The sequence below is a fragment of the Drosophila kikkawai genome, chromosome 3R (genome assembly GCF_030179895.1).
Source record: "Drosophila kikkawai strain 14028-0561.14 chromosome 3R, DkikHiC1v2, whole genome shotgun sequence".
Classification (NCBI taxonomy): domain Eukaryota; kingdom Metazoa; phylum Arthropoda; class Insecta; order Diptera; family Drosophilidae; genus Drosophila; species Drosophila kikkawai.
Genome location: NC_091731.1, coordinates 20,941,685 through 20,960,776, shown reverse-complemented (window position 1 = coordinate 20,960,776; position 19,092 = coordinate 20,941,685). Strand labels below are relative to the sequence as shown.

Sequence of the window (19,092 nt, the reverse complement as noted above, 5' to 3'; positions counted from 1 at the left end):
GCACTGAGAGAAAGGCAAGTGGAAAGTCCACAGTTGATTTAGTGATTTATTCAGTGTAATGAGGCTTTTGTGTGGTCACTTGGCAAGAAAAAACCAGATAAATAAATAAATAAAAATGAAATTTACTGGGGCTGTAAAGAGCCTTGTCCGAGAGATGAGATCTGGGGCTACATAAACACTGATTCGTTCCATTCATTCGCTGGCCAGCAGTGTCAACAGCCGCTCCAAGTGTCACGAGTCACGAATCAACGGAAGAGAACACTCAATGCAGTTTATTTGTGATCCCCCTCAGTATCCCCGTACCGAGTCTGTGTTTATGTGGATGCATTTTATGCATTTCACATTGGAAATATTGTTTTTATGGCTCGTTGGTAGTGCAAATAAAACAGAATTGCCAGCATGACGTTAAACCAGACTGAATAAGAGCTTGTCGATGGCCCTGCGGAGTACCAATCAGTGCACACACGTCCATGAACCCCTTCTCTTGCCCATCTTGGCATGTTGTTTAAGCAAAATGCTCACTTTACCTTTGCACTCTGACTATCCTTAGATGGGAGCAGTGAAGAGTGTCAGAAATTTCATTGAAATAGTTATGCATAAAAGGTCAATCGAGTGAAGCAGTTGAATTTAAAAGCCCTCAATAATTCTCTGGTCTTAATTCTGTTTATTTTGATTGATTTTCCAGGTGGTTCCGACAGCAACAAGGGAAAGAGCAAAAAATGGCGCAAGATATTGCAATTCCCACACATATCGCAATGCATCAACCTGAAAGACAAACTAGGTGAGCTGCCAGGATTAGCTTTAGCTTTACAAGTTCTTTAACCCTAGACGGTCATGCTTATTTTTCCTACGTTCAGGTTATGCTTCGTCGAATCGACGACGCCAATTTTAAAATAAGTATAATTGTTAAAAAACAAACAAATATTGTAAAAAAAAATTTTACATCGTTTAATTCAACATTTTAACTGTTCAAAATTAGAAATAATAATTCATTTTCATATTAAGAATATACTTAAAAACTAAAAATAAAAAACGACCTTTTTTCCATTTTTCGATCTTTTGTGATTTTGCGTCGTCGAATCGACGAAGCATGACCGTCTAGGGTTAATAATTCCTATTTATTTTGTAATTTCCTTAGATATAAGCTATGGCTACGTGATAGATCAACAACCCATTGGTCGTGAGCTCTTTCGCTTGTTTTGCGAGAACAAGCGGCCTGTCTACTTTCGCTACATCTCCTTCCTAGATCAGGTGGTCAAGTAAGTTACTACTGTTAATCTAAAAATCAACTTCTCACTAATCCTACTCCTTTCCGCTTGGCAGATACGAAATCGAGTACATCGTGAACCGCATATTCATTGGCCATGACATCGGGCGCCGCTTCCTGGATGTGGAGCCCCAGCCAGAGCTGCGCAATGGCAGCGGTGGGGATGCCCTCGATGCCGAGACGCAGGAGGAGCTGCTGCTCAACAGCAGCAATGCCAATCCAACTGAAACAGCTGAGACTGAACACTGCAACAATACCACCGCCAACAACTGCAACAACATCAACAACAGCAACAGCAACACCAACAACTCGCACAGCAGCAACATCAATCACAAGAAGCTGGACACACGCAATCACAACGGCGACGATGCCACCGGGAACGGGAGCAACGACGACGGAGATGAGGGTGTTGAGTGCCTGGACAGCCACGATGACAATGGAGCGGAAAAGGGTGGTGGTGAGGGCGGCGGCGGCGGAGTAGATGGTGGCGGAGGAGGTGGTGCTGGGAATGGCACAACTGCCGGGGGATCTGCCGACGAACTCGTGCTGGACGTGCTCAACGATGATCTCATTGCGCAAGTGCGTAATAAACTCAACAGCGGCGGCAAGGACATCTTTGGCCAGTGCGTGACCGCGGTGAAGGCTTTTCTGGCCGGCGAGCCGTTCCGGGAGTTTGAGAACTCAATGTATTTTCACAGGTGCGTAGATATAACCTTAAGGATAACTTTAGAAGAAAGGTTAACATTGTTTAAAGCTTAGTTTCAGTCGTATATATTACGAAAGTAGTCAAGTATTGTTTCTTTAAACGTTGACAAAACATTTTCCCATGTTTCCTTTATAAATTTCCTTGTTTTTCCTGTTTTCCCCACCAGATACTTGCAGTGGAAGTGGCTGGAGGCGCAGCCAATCACCTATAAAACGTTTCGCATGTACCGGGTGCTGGGCAAGGGCGGCTTCGGGGAGGTGTGCGCCTGTCAGGTAAGCCGGAAAATCACCACCTGTGGGCGTCTGACCTCGTTTTCATACCCCCGCCCCCCTCGGGCTGTCTCTTTGTTGCAGGTCCGGGCCACTGGGAAAATGTACGCGTGCAAAAAGCTGGAGAAAAAACGCATCAAGAAGCGCAAGGGCGAGTCGATGGTGTTAATCGAGAAGCAGATACTGCAGAAAATCAACTCCCCGTTCGTGGTTAATCTGGCCTACGCGTACGAGACGAAGGATGCCCTCTGCCTGGTCCTGACCATAATGAATGGTGGGTATTATCCAGTTATTCCACATTCCACGTTGCTGCTTTTCACCATGTAGCCAGGTGTCGATGGTTGGCCAGTTAGGGTTAATTAAGTGCCGAGTCTTTTTATCTGTTAATCCAGTTACTTTCACATTCCCATTCTACGTCCGGAGGAGTGTCCTTCGGTGCCAATTATCCGAGAGTCCGGCATTCGCATGCATTCAATAAAACGATAACAAATGCATGTGTAATCCATGCCATGATTGAGTTTGCAATTTTAATTAAATTCTGCTCATTCAAGCTGCTGGCACAATGCCTCTCTCTGTTGTCTTCCTGTCGGAGAAGTCATCCCGGCAGCTGTCCTGTCCTGTCCGTCCGTAAATCCGTCAATCGACAACCTAATTGAATTTGTGCACAAAAGCCGGGCCCAGGCATTGTACCAATAAAAGGCACTGGGACCTGTCATTGTCTGAGGAAGACAATCAAATGTTCTCGTTCTCTTCCCTTGCAGGCGGCGATTTGAAATTCCACATTTACAACATGGGCGGCGACCCGGGATTCGAACTGGAGCGTGCCCGCTTCTATGCCGCCGAGGTGGCCTGCGGCCTGCAGCATCTCCACAAGCAGGGCATCGTTTACCGGGACTGCAAGCCGGAGAATATCCTTCTGGACGATCATGGCCACGTACGCATCTCCGACCTGGGCCTGGCCGTGGAGATACCAGAGGGCGATATGGTCCGCGGCCGTGTGGGCACAGTGGGTGAGTATTGGAATTTAATGAAGCCAAGCAGCCTAGCTAAGCTGGGTTTATTTTGTGTTCCACTAAACTAGGCTACATGGCACCCGAGGTCATCGACAATGAAAAGTACGCCTTTTCGCCGGATTGGTTTAGCTTTGGCTGCCTGCTGTACGAAATGATCGAGGGCCAGGCGCCGTTCCGGATGCGCAAGGAGAAGGTCAAGCGGGAGGAGGTGGATAGACGCGTTAAGGTTGGTAAAATTCAGTCTAGTCCAGGAATATATTTCTGGTTTTCTTGAGGGCATTAAGTCCCTAAAAAGTCACCGATTGCAAAAAAGTCTAATTTAAAAAAAAGGCAAAAATTTTAATTTTACTGTACTAAGGTTCCCCTGAATTATTGCCATATTAAAGGCAGATCAATATCCTTCCGGCTCCTTACATTATGCATTTATATTAATTTCTAATTTATACCGTTCACAGGAGGATCCCGAAAAGTATTCGAGCAAGTTTAATGATGAAGCCAAATCAATGTGCCAACAGCTGTTAGCTAAATCGATAAAGCAGCGCTTGGGCTGCCGCAACGGACGCATGGGGGCCCAGGACGTGATGGCCCACCCGTTTTTCCACTCCACCCAGCTCAACTGGCGCCGGCTGGAGGCTGGCATGCTGGAGCCGCCCTTTGTGCCAGACGTGAGTTGTTGACTCATTTGCATATGCGCGCCCGATATTGGCTTGAATCACCGACTTAAATCAATTTTCCATCATCATCCACAGCCGCATGCCGTTTACGCCAAAGATGTGCTCGATATTGAACAGTTCTCGACGGTGAAGGGCGTCAATATCGATGACTCGGACACGAATTTCTACACGAAATTCAACACTGGCTCCGTGTCCATTTCGTGGCAGAACGAAATGATGGAAACCGAGTGCTTTCGGGAGCTGAACGTGTTCGGACCGGAGGAGTGCCCCACGCCAGACTTGCAGATCAATGCAACGCCCGAACCGGACAAGGCGGGTTGTTTCCCCTTCCGAAGGAAGGTGAGTTATTAACCCAAGCTTATAGTGTTGATTCCCTTTTAAAACCTCGTAAATTACAGAAGAAGCAGCCTGCTCGCACACAGCCCATACCCATTCCCGAGCATCTGTTAACCACTAGTCACAGCGTGTCCTCCACGACGGTCGAGAGCTGATAGCATAGATTAGTCGAGGAAGCCGCTAAGCGGAGGACGGAGGAGCCTGGAGAGGACGAGGACGAAGACGAAGATGTTGTCGTCGTCGTCGACACATAGCACAAATTGCGCTTAGTTACCCCTTAAAGGGGGTATTCAGCCGAAGGACAGCGTAGCACAACCTAAACGCAATTACAAACCCAAAACTCAGTTTGAAGCGCAAAAAGCATTTTTGAAATTGTATTTTTACATCAACTTTTCTAATGAAATTGCGAGCTGATTTCGATGAACTACGTACACTACAAACACAAAATACAAAATACAAAATATTTATAAATGTTTCCAAAAGACTCTCCACACAGAAAGCAAGCACACATTAGAGCGTTACTTAATTGAGAATGTGGTTTCGATATTAACCACTCACTAAACGACTTTGAGAGCTAATAGCACTTGCAGCGCAAAGGCGAACTTTTGTCACAGCACCCCAAAAAGATAATGTTACTTAAAATACGTGAGCTATTTAAATATCTAAAATTGATCATCTAAAACATGCATTACCATCAAGAAGGAGCAGCAGAAGCAGCGGATGCGGAAGGAGAAGCAAAGTAGAGGCATCGCCAGCAGAATAATGTGTAATTTTTGTAAAGTAGTTTGTGCTCAACGGGAACAGCCTTGGAAAAGGCTCGTTCCGGTTGGCCTTTGTAAGTTAAGCAAGTGACATGAATACTCGAAAACTTGAATGCATTTTTAACAAATACTTAACACATGCTACTATATCCACAAGCATAGATACGGACATACACATGACATGTGTATGTGGATTGTACATTTTAAAAACCTATATAATTATTTATAAACGACTTTTAATTTTTATTGCCGCACACTTTTGCTAAGCTTCTCATCTATATATTGTTCTTAGAGTCTTTTCTGTTGTCTAAGTTTAAGTTGGAAGATATTACCGATATTTGTTTTGTCATGCAATAAATTTAACAACAACAAGTTACGCTAACTAATGCTAATCCATTGAGATATCGATGTCGGCTAGTGTCTAAGTTTTGTGTAAACGTAGCGTAGGCATTTTGTAATTAGCAAAGCAAAGAAAGAGAAACATGAAAACAAATGAAACCAATTGGAGAATTTATTATGTTAATATTGAAGATTAATTATTATAATTATTGAAATTGGTGGCAGTTGTGGGAGTGCCCATTGCCCAGGGCAAGTTTTAGTTTCAATTCATTTGATTTTAGGCACAACTAGCAAATTGTAAGGCATAGAGATTGAACAAAAACAACAACAACAACTACTACTACTACTACATACTACCAGCACAAAGCAGACGAGAACCCATTTAGCACTGCAGCCACAGTAAAGTAAAACCAAACCGAGCAAGCGCCGAAATATTTATCTTTAGCAATTAAAGGCATATTTATAGAGCATCATGAATACCAGATAAACATACATACACATAAATAAATCTATTCTGTAAGCGAAATGATACAAGAATACAAAAAGTCAAGAGATGAACATTCAGAAACAATAAACGTATTTAACTACAATCAAGGTATTTTCTTTGGGTTTAACTATGGTATAATTATTTAGATATTTCCTGGTTCTTGCTTTTACAATAAAAAAAGAATACAATTCAAATAAAATTCTGTTCCTGATTTATGGATCAACACTATTTCCCCATGCCTTTCGATTTATAGTTATTCCTCCACGAATTGCAAAGATAAACCCCCCAAAAGTATGCCATAACCAACATATATATTCACCACCACCGCCTAGAACTATCTTAAAACCTAAACAAAATCATTTTCTAAACCACAAAGGCGAACGCTTACAGTTGTAGATCCTGGTCGTACTGCTCACGCCCGTATAATCGAGCAGGCATTCGGCTCCATTATTCTCGAAAGAGATCTCACCCAGCCTGTACTCCGGATTAAGGGCCACTCGAAGGATGTAGCGGCGATTGACTGGCACCCGGGTCACATCCACCCACTGGCAGTCCAGGACATGAGTGTAGGTGTCAGCACAGCCCACAGAGATGCCTGCCAGAGAAATGATTATAGTTTGGGATAAAAGCAAAACCTCTTCATCCACTTACCCTGAGTGGTGTTCCCGCAGGTGTACTTGGCGCGGACACCTGGCTGACAATCGGTGTCCATTAGGCAGAAGGAGGCCTTGTGTCCCTGGGCCACCTTTCTGTATTTGAGATCGTAGACATCGAAGGTAGCAAATACGTTCATGCTGTGGTAGTGCCTGTGACACTGATGCCACACCCAGTCCTTGTAGTTGGCATAGGGACTCACATCGGCAGTGCCCACATTGGAGGCCTTTACGGAGAAGCGCAGCAAGAGCCTGGCGGCATTCGGCTGCGTCCTGCGGATCTCATACGCATCGGCGGACACACAGTGCTCCTCCATGGCGCAAGTGAGCCGTGACATGGGCACTGCCTCCAGACGGGCGCTCTTTTCAATATCCGCCAGTCCAATCTCGAGATCCGCCGAGTGGCTAACGCAGGTCACCACGCTGACATTGCGATTTTGGACATTACAGAGGCTCGGGTAGATGGTTTCCCTTGAGCAATCGGCCAGGCGAGACTCAGTGCCCCGGCAAAGGGTTCCCACCATGGCCCAAGGATGTTTCTTGTTGTCCCCATGCTCCGTGCTCAGAGTGGCCTTGGAGGCATAGCCCAGACCCAGCTGACGGCACACTACATTGCCCTCCCGCATGCTCCACGAGGTGCTGCAGATGGTGCCCCAGGTGGCGCCGTAATCGAAGCTCACCTCCACCAGGCCTTCGCGCAGTTCTTGGACCCCGCCAAGTGCGACTTTATTGGTGTTCAAGCGCACCAACATGTTCCTGTAGTTGTTGTGCAAGTTGAGGCGGTTATTGTTTGCCCAGGACTGGCCCAGTACCAGCAGCAGCTCGAGCAGTACGATCGTCAGCAGGCGTTGTGATTCCATGGCGCTCCTGGAACTTTCTGGCCAGGTCCCACGGCCAAGCTGCTTTAAAGCCGGCGGAAACAATGCCCCCGAAAAGGGAACAAATGGGCGATAATGGGGCTACATATGTAGGAGGTATATTGTGCGTTGTATTTTCCCAGCGGCCGACCCACATCTGCTAGGCAGGCGTCAGGCGTTTGTATACAAAACTCAGCTGGCAAAATGCCTATTCCGAGCGCGCGAGTGTGCTCTTGTTTCTGTTTAGGTTTTTTTTTTTCTGGGGGTATGGAGTGCATTCGTAAACAACAATTTCTGTGCGCCTGTTATGAGTCGAGCAGCTTGTTGATCGCCTCTTTCAGTTCCGCGGGCTTGAACACGCCCCGTTCTGTGATGATGCCGGTGATCAGGGCGGCGGGTGTCACATCGAAGGCGGGGTTCCAGCAGTTGATGCCCGGTGCGGCGATGCGATGCTCACCCACGTGCGTCATCTCCCGATCGGGCCGCTCCTCGATGATGATGTGGTCGCCACCGGGTATGGCCAAGTCGATGGAGGTCAGGGGAGCGGCCACATAGAAGGGCACATCGTGATGCTTGGCAACCACGGCGATCTGGTAGGTGCCAATCTTGTTGGCCGTGTCGCCATTAGCGGCCACCTAGAAAAATAAAGGATACACAATTAATACCGATTTATACAAATAAATTCTACATTTTGGAAGAATATAAGCCAATTGATTCGCCATAAAACTGGATTATTTATAGGAATAATTATTTTTGGAACGATTAAAAGATTATAAATAGGAATTGCCTGCAGAAATATGATAAGTAAGCTTGTTCTGTTTGCCAAATAACATTATATTTAAAATAAACTCTTTCGAAAGATTATTAACCCCATAAAATACACTATTCTAATAATCTTTGGTTAAAGTTACTTACCCGATCAGCTCCCACGACAACTGCAGCCACATTCTTTGCCCTCAAGAGGGCAGCCACCATGCTATCCAGCACCAGGGTGGCAGGGAACTTCTCGTGCACCAGCTCATAGGCTGTCAGGCGGGCTCCCTGGTTATAGGGACGCGTCTCTGTGCAGTAGACATGCTCTAAAAATTAAGAAATTAATTATAAATAAGGTATTCAAAGGTTCAATAAGGCAAATCTCATCCAGATTCCTCCTATCAAAGTACTCACCCAGCTTTCCCAGCTCCGCCAACTGACGAACTACGCCCAGTGCTGTCCCATATCCAGCTGTAGCCAAAGAACCCGTGTTGCAGTGGGTGAGCACACGCACTCCCGCACCCGCTGGAGCGCCAGAGGTCTCCGCCACGCGTTGTAGAATCGCCTTGGCGCCATGCGCTCCAATGGCCCGGTTATCCGCAATGTCTTTCTTTAGCATCGCTTCGGTGGCACTCAGGAATCTTGAATGGGAACATTGGAAGAGTTGGCGGCACCGTCTTGGTTGGAGTGTGTGTGTGTGTGTGTGTTACCTTTGCTTCATTTCGCCCACGTCGATGGTCTCATCCTTGGTGAGGTCATTGGCCAGGACAAGCAGTTCATCGGCGGCGATTTTCATGTTGACAGCCGTGGGACGGGCCGAAACCAGGTAGTTGAGCTTGCCTTCGACCTCCTGGCGCAGCGACTTCTTGCTGCCAAACTCCTCGGGATGGATTTCCACGGCCAGGGACAGGCAGCCCACAATGGCTATGGCGGGGGCACCACGGACCTGGGGGAAAAGGGAAATAAATCAATCATTCTTCTATGAAATTTAAAAGGAAAAAGATTTGACATAGTATTAAAATATTTTCCAACTCAATAAAAGATTTAAAAACCAATAAACGAAATTATTTCAAAATAACTTATAATCTCAAGAAATACAAGCAATTTGAAAGCCAATTAAAGCGAAAGATCTTTAGGTATTTCGGTGACAAGGCAAAATGATGTAGATTATTTTGTGAAACACATGTTAATCTGGCCTGCCACAACACAATTATAGGAACAATCTTTACGCTTAAAAGATCTGTGTGGTCGCCAGAATTGGAATCGCATTAGGATTGTGAAAGATTTCTTTATTTATTTAATGTTTAGTTTTGAAATGTCGTGTTCTATAATAAGATAAAGCCCATTAGAGTAATTGTTATGATATTATTCCTCACTGGGAGCAAGCAGATTAGGTGGCTTATCAGGTGAAGGTACCAAGTAAACAGTTTACATTGTATAATGCCGGGCGGTTCACGTGATAAGCCGCGTGCTCTCCGACCAATGGAGCATCTGGGGGCATTAGCCCAGTAAGAGCCCCTCGACGAGTGACGTCCGAGGAGGAGTGGTTTTATTTTTGGCAAGCGTTTTTAACAAATTTTTAATTTCAATTATGTTATTTATAGACGCGCAAGCGACAGACGACAAACGACAAGCGTTGAGCGATCATTGCACAGATTAAGCAGTGTGTACCAATAAGAATTTTAATGGCCTCTGCCGGAATGTTTCTAATAGTGGTATCCCGCACTCACCTGCATCTTGTTTATGACCTTCCAGCCGTCCTCCACACCGCGCACAGCCACATACTTGGACTGGACGGGCAGCAGCAGCTGGTCGAGGATCTCCAGGCTGCCACGCGAGTATTTGATAGACTGCAGGCTCATCTCTCTGGCTGATACTTGTCTGACTGGAATATGAAAGAAATTTGATTAAAGCGTGACGTAATGGAGAAGGAGGCGGCGGAGGACAACCCACTCTTTCGGCTGTCAATGAAGCACAGCCCGCGCGAATCGCTGGCAATTTATCAGTTATTAATCGAAATGATTTCGTAGCTTTCAACGCTTTTTCTGGCGACGTCCGCCAGGCGAACGGATCACTGAGCAACTAAACGCGCGACGCCGTCTTGCTTTAGGGGCCTCGAAAGAGTTTGTGGCCGCCGAGCGTGGCGAGCATTGAGAGCGAAAGCGGTGAGAGCAGCAGAAGCACCGGAAGAGGAGGCGGTACACGGATAAAAATGTGGTTCTACCTTTGAAATTACAAGTTTTCCAAGAGGAAATTCTGTTCTAACTTGGGTTTAAAAGAGGAAAAAATGAGGGTTCCGGTCATGGAATAGGTGAGCCTTGAAGACTATTATATTTTCGGGTCACATATTTAAAGGGTTTGTAACAGGTTTTTTCTTAAGCTCAAAAGGAAGGAGGGAGCACTTTTAAGTAAGATTTTCCTAAATAAACTTGAACTTTAGCTCATAATATTATATTATCCAAAGCAGTATTTCTAGTCTTTAAAGGTCCTTGATATCTCAATTTTTAAAAGTATCTAAGCTTGCTTTTATGTATCTTGAAGTAAACATGGACCAACAAGGACTCGTTCTTTATAAACACCAAGATTTCTAAGTAATTCCGCAATTGTTTTCAGTGTACAGTGTACAGAGGGCTACGGTCTCCCCATCCTCATCCACATCGACATCGACGATCAATTCAAGTTGACACATTGGCCGGCGCTGCTGCTCCTCTGCCGCGTCATTGTCGTCGTCGCCGCCGCTGCTCTTCCCCGACTGATAAAGGCTTCTGCCCGCTGTCGCTGCTGACGTCGACTTGGCTTGTTGACATTTGTAAGGCGAATCGGGGGAATCGGGGGCGCGTAATAATTAATCGTGCTGCTTATCTGTCGCCGCTGGTTATTAGGCAATTTTGAGCGAGCATTAATTTATGCGGCTGCAATTAGTTGCGAACCGCGCCGTGACAGGAACTTTTGCTTGGTCCTGTGCCAACAGAGTGGCGGTTGCGGGGCCCCGGTGGACCGAGGATGGGGGACAGTAGGCCATTAGGTAGCCCCGTCCTCCTCATTAGTGCGCTGGTTCCGTTTTGTGGCAGCAACTGGTGGTTGCCGTGAAATAACCTCACCCGCCACACTCTCGCGAACACAGGTGAGTTGATTATGAAACACCTTGTGGGGTTACATCCTCTTTAAACACCACAAATACTCACCTGTTGTGTTGGATGATAGTGAGTTCCTTAAAAAATTAATAAATTCCTTGACTTTGGCTTATTCCAACTCTATCTCTCCCGCTTTCGCTCCAGTGACAGGTAAGCCGGCTGTGGCGCCAAAACAACGTGGCACGTGTCTGCTGCCGTCATGAATTATTTAGTAGTTTTAAGGGGAAAAGCTCCCCGTTGTTTATTAATAGCCGAAACTGAATAGAAACGCGCAAATTGCAATGTCGAATTAACTTTTCTGCCGGCGGCGCGCTTCTTAGAGATGGCAGTAAACAGCTGTTCGCTGGCGATTGTTTTACCCAGCAATCAAAGTTACTAGCGTTCAGGATTATGAGCGATATGAGAGACCAATTTTAAGAATTTCTGAGCGCTCCGAGATGGTTAGGATCACCAAGTGATTGGAGCCCGAGGCAATGCTGTTGCAGAATTGACCATCCAGCAGATGGAAGGGCATTTGCTTGCTACCATCGATGGTGAGGCCAATGTTGCCGTGGGAGCCGGGGAAAGCGCCCCAAGCGAAGACCCGTCCGTCCTCCAGGATACACGCAGAGTGTGAGTTTGCCGCCGAAATGCGCAGCTCCGGCCTTGACTCGCTGGTGTCGCGACCCAGAGTGCCTTCATCGTTGCAGCCCCGTAGTTGGTCAGCACCAGGTTGCACACCGCCGGCACAGATATCCACGGGATCCGGTATGTCCTCCAACGGGCTGAGCCCAAGCTGGCCGCTATGGCCCATGCCACAGACCAGCACTTTGGCGAGCGTTGGGCAACCGCCGGGTGGGCAACTTCAAGTGGAACCTTAGCTGGCGGGGGGCTCGCATCCGACTCCCCAACATTGTTGCTGTTCGTCTGGGCCTTTGGCGGCGAGTTTTCTTTTTATTTCTTTAGCTCCATAGCGGCGTAATAGATAAACAACACTCCAAAATCCAATCCTTTTGAATTCATCTTGATTTTAATTTGTTTACAAACAGCTGTTGAGTATTACCCTATTCCTTAATTTCTTTGGTCACACTGGTTACCGAGCGAAATAGGTATCTCTGAATCCCGACAGAGGTCGCCAGCTTATTGCAAAATTCGAAGCGTTAAAAATTAATTTAAAATGTTTTAAAAGCTAACTTGAATTTTTTAACAACAATAATTCTATAATATATATACAACAACAAAAAGTTTCTCCTAATTCTTCATTGAATGATTTAGTTAAAATTGTTATAAATTACTCACAAGTACCTGTAGCCTCCGCCAGAGGTCACTAGTGCTTACGCGCAAAATTTAAACTAAGCAAGCACATAAAAATTGTATATTACAAATACTTCACCTTTTTTAATGCAAAATTCGTAGAAACAATCATGGCTAAGGCCTTAGGATCTACTCTGTACCGCCTGGTGCCGGAGAAGACCGTCTTCATGTTGTGCGACGTGCAGGAGAAGTTCAAACCGGCGATACCGCTGCTGGGTGCGCTCATCGAGAACACTGCCAAGCTGGTGAGACAGCAAAAGTGACAGGATAATGGCCGGGTTCTAATGCATTCGCATTCCAGCTGGCGGCTGGCAAGGCCTTGGGAGTGCCCCTCCTGGTCACCGAGCAGTATCCCGAGAAGTTGGGCAAGACCGTCTGCGAGCTGGACATTGGACATGCCTGTGCCAATGTGCCGAAGACCAAGTTCTCCATGCTGGTGGATCCCATCCAGAAGAGCATGGCTGATATCTACGGTGGCAAGCCCAAGACAGCAGTGCTCTTTGGCGTGGAGGTGGGTCGTCCTTTTAGGTTAAGATTAAGGGATACATTAGGAAAAGGGTCTTAATATTTATATTAAATTTCCTTTTCCCAGACCCATGTCTGCGTGGAACAGACCGCCTTTGACCTGATAAACGAGCAGATAGACGTCTGGCTGGTGGCCGACTGCTGCGCCTCGCGTCTCAACCAGGATCGAGATTTGGCCCTGGAGCGACTGCGTCACATTGGCTGCACCATTGCCAGCTCGGAGAGCGTGATTTTCAACCTGCTGGGCGACAAGGAGCACAAGGCCTTCAAAGAGATCACTTCGCTGGTGAAAAAGGTCTCCGCGGACATGGAACTCTGGCAACCCACGAAGCTGCAGGGGAAGTGACCTCGGCGGCTCCTTTTATGTAAGCTTCTTCTTCTTCTTCCGCTTATTAAACGATCCTGAGATCGCATATGTAGAGTGTGTTCCTGGGTATGGGGGAATTATGAGAGAAGGACCCACCGGTAGGGCTGGCTCCCTGTCCTCGTCAACTCATAAACATCTCGGCCAAGTGGACAGCTGAATGGAGCAGGGAGCAGCAGCTGTGCTAGAAGCTGGGAGGTAGGAGGCGGTGGCACTGGCATTTGGCGTTGCCCCTTTTTGCCTAAGCGGCGCCTTATAAGCCCCATCAGCAGCCACTGGAGCTGCCGCGACATCGATAGATGCAATAGATGCAGATGCGGACGCAGCTCCTGCTGCCAATTTATGCAATGACTTTGACTTGGCTTGGAGCTGCTGGTCGGGACCACTGGAATTGGCTGGCGGGGCAGTTAAATTTTATGATGCAATCGCGACAATCTCCAGCGCCCATCTAGCCATCTTCCATCGGAGCTGCAGGCAGCCAGCAAACCAGCGGAGCAGACATCCCGCGATCCTATCCGAGCCAAGTGATGGTGACAATGTAGGCAGGCGTCTGATTGACTCATAACAGGCCACGCAAACATCGCGATCTTGATCGCCATTTGCATGCCAAGAAGATCTCCGCCTCCGGCAGCTGGCAATTTATTTGCCCAGGCCCAAGTCCCATACCCAGACCCAGGCTCTGGCTCCTCCTAAACCACTCGCGAGTGCAAACTGATGGCGATGGCTCCGCGGCACGCGATAAGTCAACAACTTATCCGGGTCCCCGCCAGATCTCTGATCTATCCAATTAGGCAGGCCTCTCCGGTGTCGCCTTAAATCCGCCCAAGTTAAAAGTGAATTGGGCTAACGGCAATGTGCGTAAACGCCTCTCTTCCTCCGCATCCGTCTTCTGCCAGGTGATGCCTTAGTATCTGGCCTTGGAACAGGTTTCTCTATATTTTTAGTGCCAAGCTCGCACTTGGCATATTAATAAATTTGCTTTTCTCCTCTTTTTTCTGCCGCACGATAAAAATAAAACGATGATAAATCTGTGAAATTGCCAGCTTGGTGTGCAAATGAACTTGGCGATCGATGCTCCGTGGCTCCATTTCCACTTCCACCTCCGATCCTCGCCAGCTGCTGCGGTGCTGTGGTGAATCGATGAACGATTGGCGCTGCTGCCAAGGGAATTTATGTGCTGGCAGTCGGGCAAGTGGCAACTGTGGACACGCTCATAGATCAAGCCGGGGAGCAGCAGCAGCAGTCCGAGTTGGAGTTGAAGTCGAAGTTTCTATTCCCTGGTCGTCGGGGCCATAAACAAACATGGATTAAGTAAAACCGATTCCCTAAAATTAAGAAATTTATCAAGGCGGCATCCCTGGGTCAGCGGCCCGGCCCGCCGGTTTCCATCACAAGTTAATCCTCCACCAGAGGTGGAGCAGTGTCTGTGTACCCCATTTGAATGGGGTATTAAGTTAAGGCCCTGTTGTCCGGCTGGAAATTCCTGCAACTCTGTTGCCAACTGTGTTGACAAATGTGAGAATGCTGGGCGGCGCTTCAAAGAGCTCCGCTTCAAACGCTCCTTATGGCTGCACTGCCTCTACCGCCGCTGCCTCGCTCTCTCAGATTGCATAATTTATGGAGCCGCCTGCCCAAATTAGCCAAAATCTTGCCCGGAGCCCATCTGCTGGTACATCTCCCCCATTAATGAGACAACTAATGAAAGATCGCTTGCATTTCCCACACTTGGTGTACTGATGCACCTCTGCCTGTCTTGGTCTTGCCTTTCTCATGCCACAATTAGTGCAATCATTTCTCCATGCTAATTATTCGTTTGTTCTTCAAAACACCGCTCTCTAGTTGGGGGGCGTGGCAGCTGGCATCGGGCCAGCGGTCATAGGGAAATTCTGAGCCTGAGCTCCAGGTTTCCGCTTTACGTCACCTGTTAACCCACAAAATGCATGTGGCCAGTGACCAGCAATTAGCCCGCCGAGATCTGTATCTGCGGCTGCTAAGTGGCCGCGAGTACGTCTAATTAGCATATATGGCACTCGGTTACGCCGCATCCCAGCCGCACACCAGCCACTCGAATGGGTTGGCCGCCTCGCATTTCTCTGGAGCCGCCCCGGCCAGGGGGTGTTTCTGGGTGTGAGATGCCCTGGGCACACATATTAATTAGCCTCGGCTCCACTCCGGTTATGATTGCCAGCCTCGCTGCGGCGATAATCGTCCGCTAACTAGAAGCCGGGAATCTGGAAATGCGTGTGGAAGAGCGTTGCCCCAATGCGAGATGCGGATGGAGATGGGTTCTTGGGTCTGGGGATAATATAAGCGAGGATTCGTGATATTTCACTTAGTTGCCGTCCAATCATTATGTAATTTTTGGCCATTTTTTGTCCAATTTTCTTTACATTCTTGTTGAGCTAACAAGATCTGAGAGAGTAAGAACTGTAAATCAAGTTTTGCGTCTTAAGTTCTTTGTGTTATTTTTTTGAATTCCCACAAAGACTTGACCCCCAGCATTTACAGTGGAAAATTATTTAGGTTTTTAAAAAAGAGGAATTTTTATGTTATATAAATGTAAATAAGAAAAGTATGTTGGAAGCTTTACTAATTAACTAAAATTTAAAAATGCATGGTTGAAATTATAAAGCTTTGTTCTAGTTTGAAAGAATTAATTAAAAATTATATCACTGAATTCCTACTTGGGAATTATAAATGCACTTAAGTTTACTGGGAATTTAAGATTAACCTGTTATATTTTGTATAACCCATAGTTTCCCCCAATTGCAGGGTACTTATCTTGACTAGAAAAATTGTTCCCAGTGAGTCCACCTGTTCCACCAATTGAATGGTCAGGCAGCAGGGACAATGGGTCAGCTCCGGCTGCCTGTCGTCGATTGGGATCGCCGCTGTTTATTTGTAGCTTGTCAGATCGCTGGAACTAGATCAGGCGGAGATATGAATGCTGTTTACACCGTGTCTCCGAATGTTTTCTCTCAATCCCAGTGCTATCTTCACTTTTATCAAACAATGCCGCACCGGCAACAATGGCGCGACAGTTTGAAAAGTAGTGAAAGGCCACTGGCTAGTGGTCACTGGTTAGGAGGTACATATGTATATGCCTGCTCCGGAATCCGGAGACCAGAGACCAGAGACCTGGAAGAGCTGTCATATATAGTACATGACTAATTTGCTTAAAAGCCGGGCACACTTGTAGGCAATTTCGCTTTGTGGGTCAGCCCACAAAAGTCACCGAGATAGATTTGCAGAAATTTATGCTGAATATTCGGGCCGAGTATTTATATATGGGCAATTGGCCAACAAAGGCGGCCGAGTCTAACACATTTGCGTGCTTTATGGCCGCTCCTCTCTCTCCATCCACTCAACGGCAATCACAGTGACTTGGGTTTTTTGTTTTCCTAGCAATTGCAGTTGGAGCTTTGCCATGTTTGGCCATTTCACTTGTTTGGAGCTTCTTCTCGGGGGAGGGCGAACAATTAGATATGCGCCATGTGCACTTACTTTCTAACCGAATTAGCATATGTTTCTGGCTTTGGTCTTGCCAATGCACATTCCATCCTGCGATGGCAGAAAGAAAGTGACAGAGGATGACTAGGAGGACGCCGCTCTGATCGATTGGCCAACCTCGCTTTGGCTTTCGCTGACCCAGCCCGAGTCCCGAAAACGAGTAATCCACTTGACTCAAATGTCAAAGGCTGTGCCCGTGGCTCTCCAGCTGGTTCCAGCTCATCATGGTGTCACGACTGCCCATAAACACCTAGTAAAAATTAAAATGATCGAGTTGAGCGCGGCGCCGGACGATGGTTGTTATTAAATCGAAGCAATTTGTGCGCGCGGCCAACAAAGAAAGCCGCGTCTCTCGGGGATTTGCAATTGCCGCTGCCGCTGCACTCGCTCTGGAAAGTGAAGTTTTCATTTGGCTGGCAGATTCACTTTCTGGTGGGGAAAACAAAGGCAGGGTCTCCCAGAAGCACCCGCGAAGACAAGTGGCTGCGGGCCCGAGAAATGGGCTAACGATAATGGCCAAGTAAGGGCTCCAGCTCTGCTCTAATTGGGCTTATTAGAGGCTGTAGCTATACTCCAGTTCATTGCCCGACTCCCACAAGCCGAGATGCCGCTCTGTCAAATGCATTCAATTAAGGTTAATTTATAGCCACTTCCCATCCGTAATTACCAATGGGCCACGAAAATGTGTCAGTACGTTGGCAAAACCCTGCGGTTATGATTTGTGAAGAGAGCTCTCTCGGCCATTGTCCAATTCGGCTGGCCGTGATTAATGGAGTGTGTGGCCGTTTGCTGGAAATTGGCACACTCTGCAGCGGTGGTTAGTGGTCGCCGGGCTGATGTAGGTGATGTTACCGCCGCCGCCGCTCATCTCGTGTCCAGTTAGCAGGCTCTTGTAGGCCTGTCAGGCGGCAGCGCAAAACTGACAGCTAACATTGACAACCGGCGACGACGACAACGGAATGGATAACAAGGGGCTGCCGGCCAGGATTCGAACGGTAGCCCATGTTGGACATTCAAATGGTGGAATGACGACGTTCTACCACTACCTGTACCTGTACCTGTACCTGTACCTGTGTGACCCATATCAGTTTTCCATTGTGCCGGCGGCTATGCTTCTTCTTCTGGCAAAAGTTCAGGGGGTCGCGGACAGAAAATTTGTTGGCATATGAAAAGTGAAAATCCCCAGGCCTTGGGACCCACGCTCTGGATTGAAAGACTGACTGACTGACTGACCGAGCGATTGAGCAAATGAACGGTCTGCCTGCCAGCGGAGCGGCAAATGAAATGTGTTGACAGTGAGATCCCAGAGTGAAATGGAGGAGGTAGGAGCCAGGGGCAGGGAGGCTTTTATGCTGATTTCAACCAAAACTGCAGCAGCTGCTAGCAGGCCGCAATTTGGTGGAAAAATCAAAAGTGAAGGCGTTGCGGGAGATCTTCTTCTTCGCGGCCCGGCAAGGCTTTCATTAAATTTCCAACCGAATAACTTATAAAGGCAAACACAAAGCACTCGAACCAGCTGTGGCTTTTCACTCCAAGCCGAGTGCATTTCCTTTTGTCTTTGCTCGCCGGCAAACGGGTTTTCCTTTGGGCCAAGTTGAGTGCTTTGCGCTGGGCTGGGCCCGGGTGTTGCTCTTTATTTTAATTTGGCCGGGCAAAAATATCCGGGCAGAGTGCTAATGAGACATAATGACATACCAGACGGCTGGTCGAGGACTACTTAATCATTTCTCCCCCGGATGGCGACGCCCTGCCTTCCCCCCGAGATGCCACTGCCGTTGCCTTTGCCAATATTTCCTAATATTCGCAATCATTTAACTTAATGTGCGAACATTAATTTTCCTAGCCGAGGATGCGAATGCGGCGGCCACTCCGGATGGGTGCTCCTGCTGGCGGCACAGGCAGGCAATCTCCGCTGGATCTTGCCGCATCCATCGCTGGGCAAATAACCGAACACGATATTCACTAATGAGACTGGGTAACGCAATGTGGGCGTGTCGCCTCCGGCCTTCGTGAGCGGAGCCAACAACAAACAATTCAATTTCCAAGGCCCCGCAGCAGCCGCCCAAACGCAAAACAAAGGCATCTCGGAATCGGAATCAGAATCCGGGGAGCTATAGGGATCGGTATGGGGGATAGGAATAAAACATTTGC

General features: G+C 47.5%; 4 protein-coding genes across 5 annotated transcripts in view; 2 read left to right on the top strand and 2 right to left on the bottom strand.

Moving 5' to 3' along the window:
- Positions 1 to 5,955, top strand: part of Gprk2 (G protein-coupled receptor kinase 2) — a 55,225-nt gene extending 49,270 nt beyond the window's left edge. Inside the window, exons 4-13 of the mRNA XM_017182839.3 lie at positions 686 to 781; positions 1,139 to 1,259; positions 1,324 to 1,965; positions 2,140 to 2,245; positions 2,327 to 2,516; positions 3,004 to 3,252; positions 3,324 to 3,481; positions 3,711 to 3,920; positions 4,005 to 4,268; positions 4,328 to 5,955. Of these exons, the coding sequence (XP_017038328.1) occupies positions 686 to 781; positions 1,139 to 1,259; positions 1,324 to 1,965; positions 2,140 to 2,245; positions 2,327 to 2,516; positions 3,004 to 3,252; positions 3,324 to 3,481; positions 3,711 to 3,920; positions 4,005 to 4,268; positions 4,328 to 4,420 (2,129 nt within the window). The 3' untranslated portion in view covers positions 4,421 to 5,955. The remainder of the gene's footprint in view (positions 1 to 685; positions 782 to 1,138; positions 1,260 to 1,323; positions 1,966 to 2,139; positions 2,246 to 2,326; positions 2,517 to 3,003; positions 3,253 to 3,323; positions 3,482 to 3,710; positions 3,921 to 4,004; positions 4,269 to 4,327) is intronic.
- Positions 5,949 to 7,378, bottom strand: Loxl1 (Lysyl oxidase-like 1). Its single transcript, XM_017182840.3, has 2 exons — positions 6,504 to 7,378; positions 5,949 to 6,447 (listed from the first exon to the last, which is right to left on the bottom strand). The coding sequence occupies exons 1-2, from the start codon at positions 7,363 to 7,365 to the stop codon at positions 6,209 to 6,211; spliced, it is 1,101 nt and encodes a 366-aa protein (XP_017038329.1). The 5' UTR covers positions 7,366 to 7,378; the 3' UTR covers positions 5,949 to 6,208.
- A 78-nt stretch (positions 7,379 to 7,456) lies between these two features.
- On the bottom strand, positions 7,457 to 11,548 carry LOC108086030 (methylthioribose-1-phosphate isomerase). 2 transcript variants are annotated; one of them, XM_017182842.3, is made up of 6 exons: positions 11,301 to 11,548; positions 9,846 to 10,000; positions 8,826 to 9,061; positions 8,530 to 8,756; positions 8,278 to 8,441; positions 7,457 to 7,997 (listed from the first exon to the last, which is right to left on the bottom strand). In XM_017182842.3, the coding sequence occupies exons 2-6, from the start codon at positions 9,975 to 9,977 to the stop codon at positions 7,668 to 7,670; spliced, it is 1,089 nt and encodes a 362-aa protein (XP_017038331.1). In that variant the 5' UTR covers positions 9,978 to 10,000; positions 11,301 to 11,548; the 3' UTR covers positions 7,457 to 7,667. The 2 variants fall into 2 exon arrangements, with proteins under 2 accessions (XP_017038331.1, XP_017038332.1); XM_017182843.3 differs by lacking the exon at positions 11,301 to 11,548 and adding an exon at positions 10,069 to 10,191.
- Positions 11,549 to 12,553: 1,005 nt separating this feature from the next.
- LOC108086024 (isochorismatase domain-containing protein 1) lies at positions 12,554 to 13,482 on the top strand. Its single transcript, XM_017182836.3, has 3 exons — positions 12,554 to 12,787; positions 12,844 to 13,053; positions 13,135 to 13,482. The coding sequence occupies exons 1-3, from the start codon at positions 12,653 to 12,655 to the stop codon at positions 13,411 to 13,413; spliced, it is 624 nt and encodes a 207-aa protein (XP_017038325.1). The 5' UTR covers positions 12,554 to 12,652; the 3' UTR covers positions 13,414 to 13,482.
- The last annotated feature ends 5,610 nt before the right edge of the window (positions 13,483 to 19,092 follow it).

Excerpts from the sequence above, each read along its gene's own strand:
- Loxl1 (XM_017182840.3), bottom strand. The coding sequence starts at position 7,365 with ATGGAATCACAACGCCTGCTGACGATCGTACTGCTCGAGCTGCTGCTG. Across the intron at positions 6,448-6,503 it reads CTGCGGGAACACCACTCAGG|GCATCTCTGTGGGCTGTGCT; the intron begins GTAAGTGGATGA and ends TTTCTCTGGCAG.
- LOC108086030 (XM_017182842.3), bottom strand. The coding sequence starts at position 9,977 with ATGAGCCTGCAGTCTATCAAATACTCGCGTGGCAGCCTGGAGATCCTC. Across the intron at positions 9,062-9,845 it reads AGGTCATAAACAAGATGCAG|GTCCGTGGTGCCCCCGCCAT; the intron begins GTGAGTGCGGGA and ends CTTTTCCCCCAG. Across the intron at positions 7,998-8,277 it reads TTGTCGTGGGAGCTGATCGG|GTGGCCGCTAATGGCGACAC; the intron begins GTAAGTAACTTT and ends TTATTTTTCTAG.
- LOC108086024 (XM_017182836.3), top strand. The coding sequence starts at position 12,653 with ATGGCTAAGGCCTTAGGATCTACTCTGTACCGCCTGGTGCCGGAGAAG. Across the intron at positions 12,788-12,843 it reads TCGAGAACACTGCCAAGCTG|CTGGCGGCTGGCAAGGCCTT; the intron begins GTGAGACAGCAA and ends TTCGCATTCCAG. Across the intron at positions 13,054-13,134 it reads CAGTGCTCTTTGGCGTGGAG|ACCCATGTCTGCGTGGAACA; the intron begins GTGGGTCGTCCT and ends TCCTTTTCCCAG.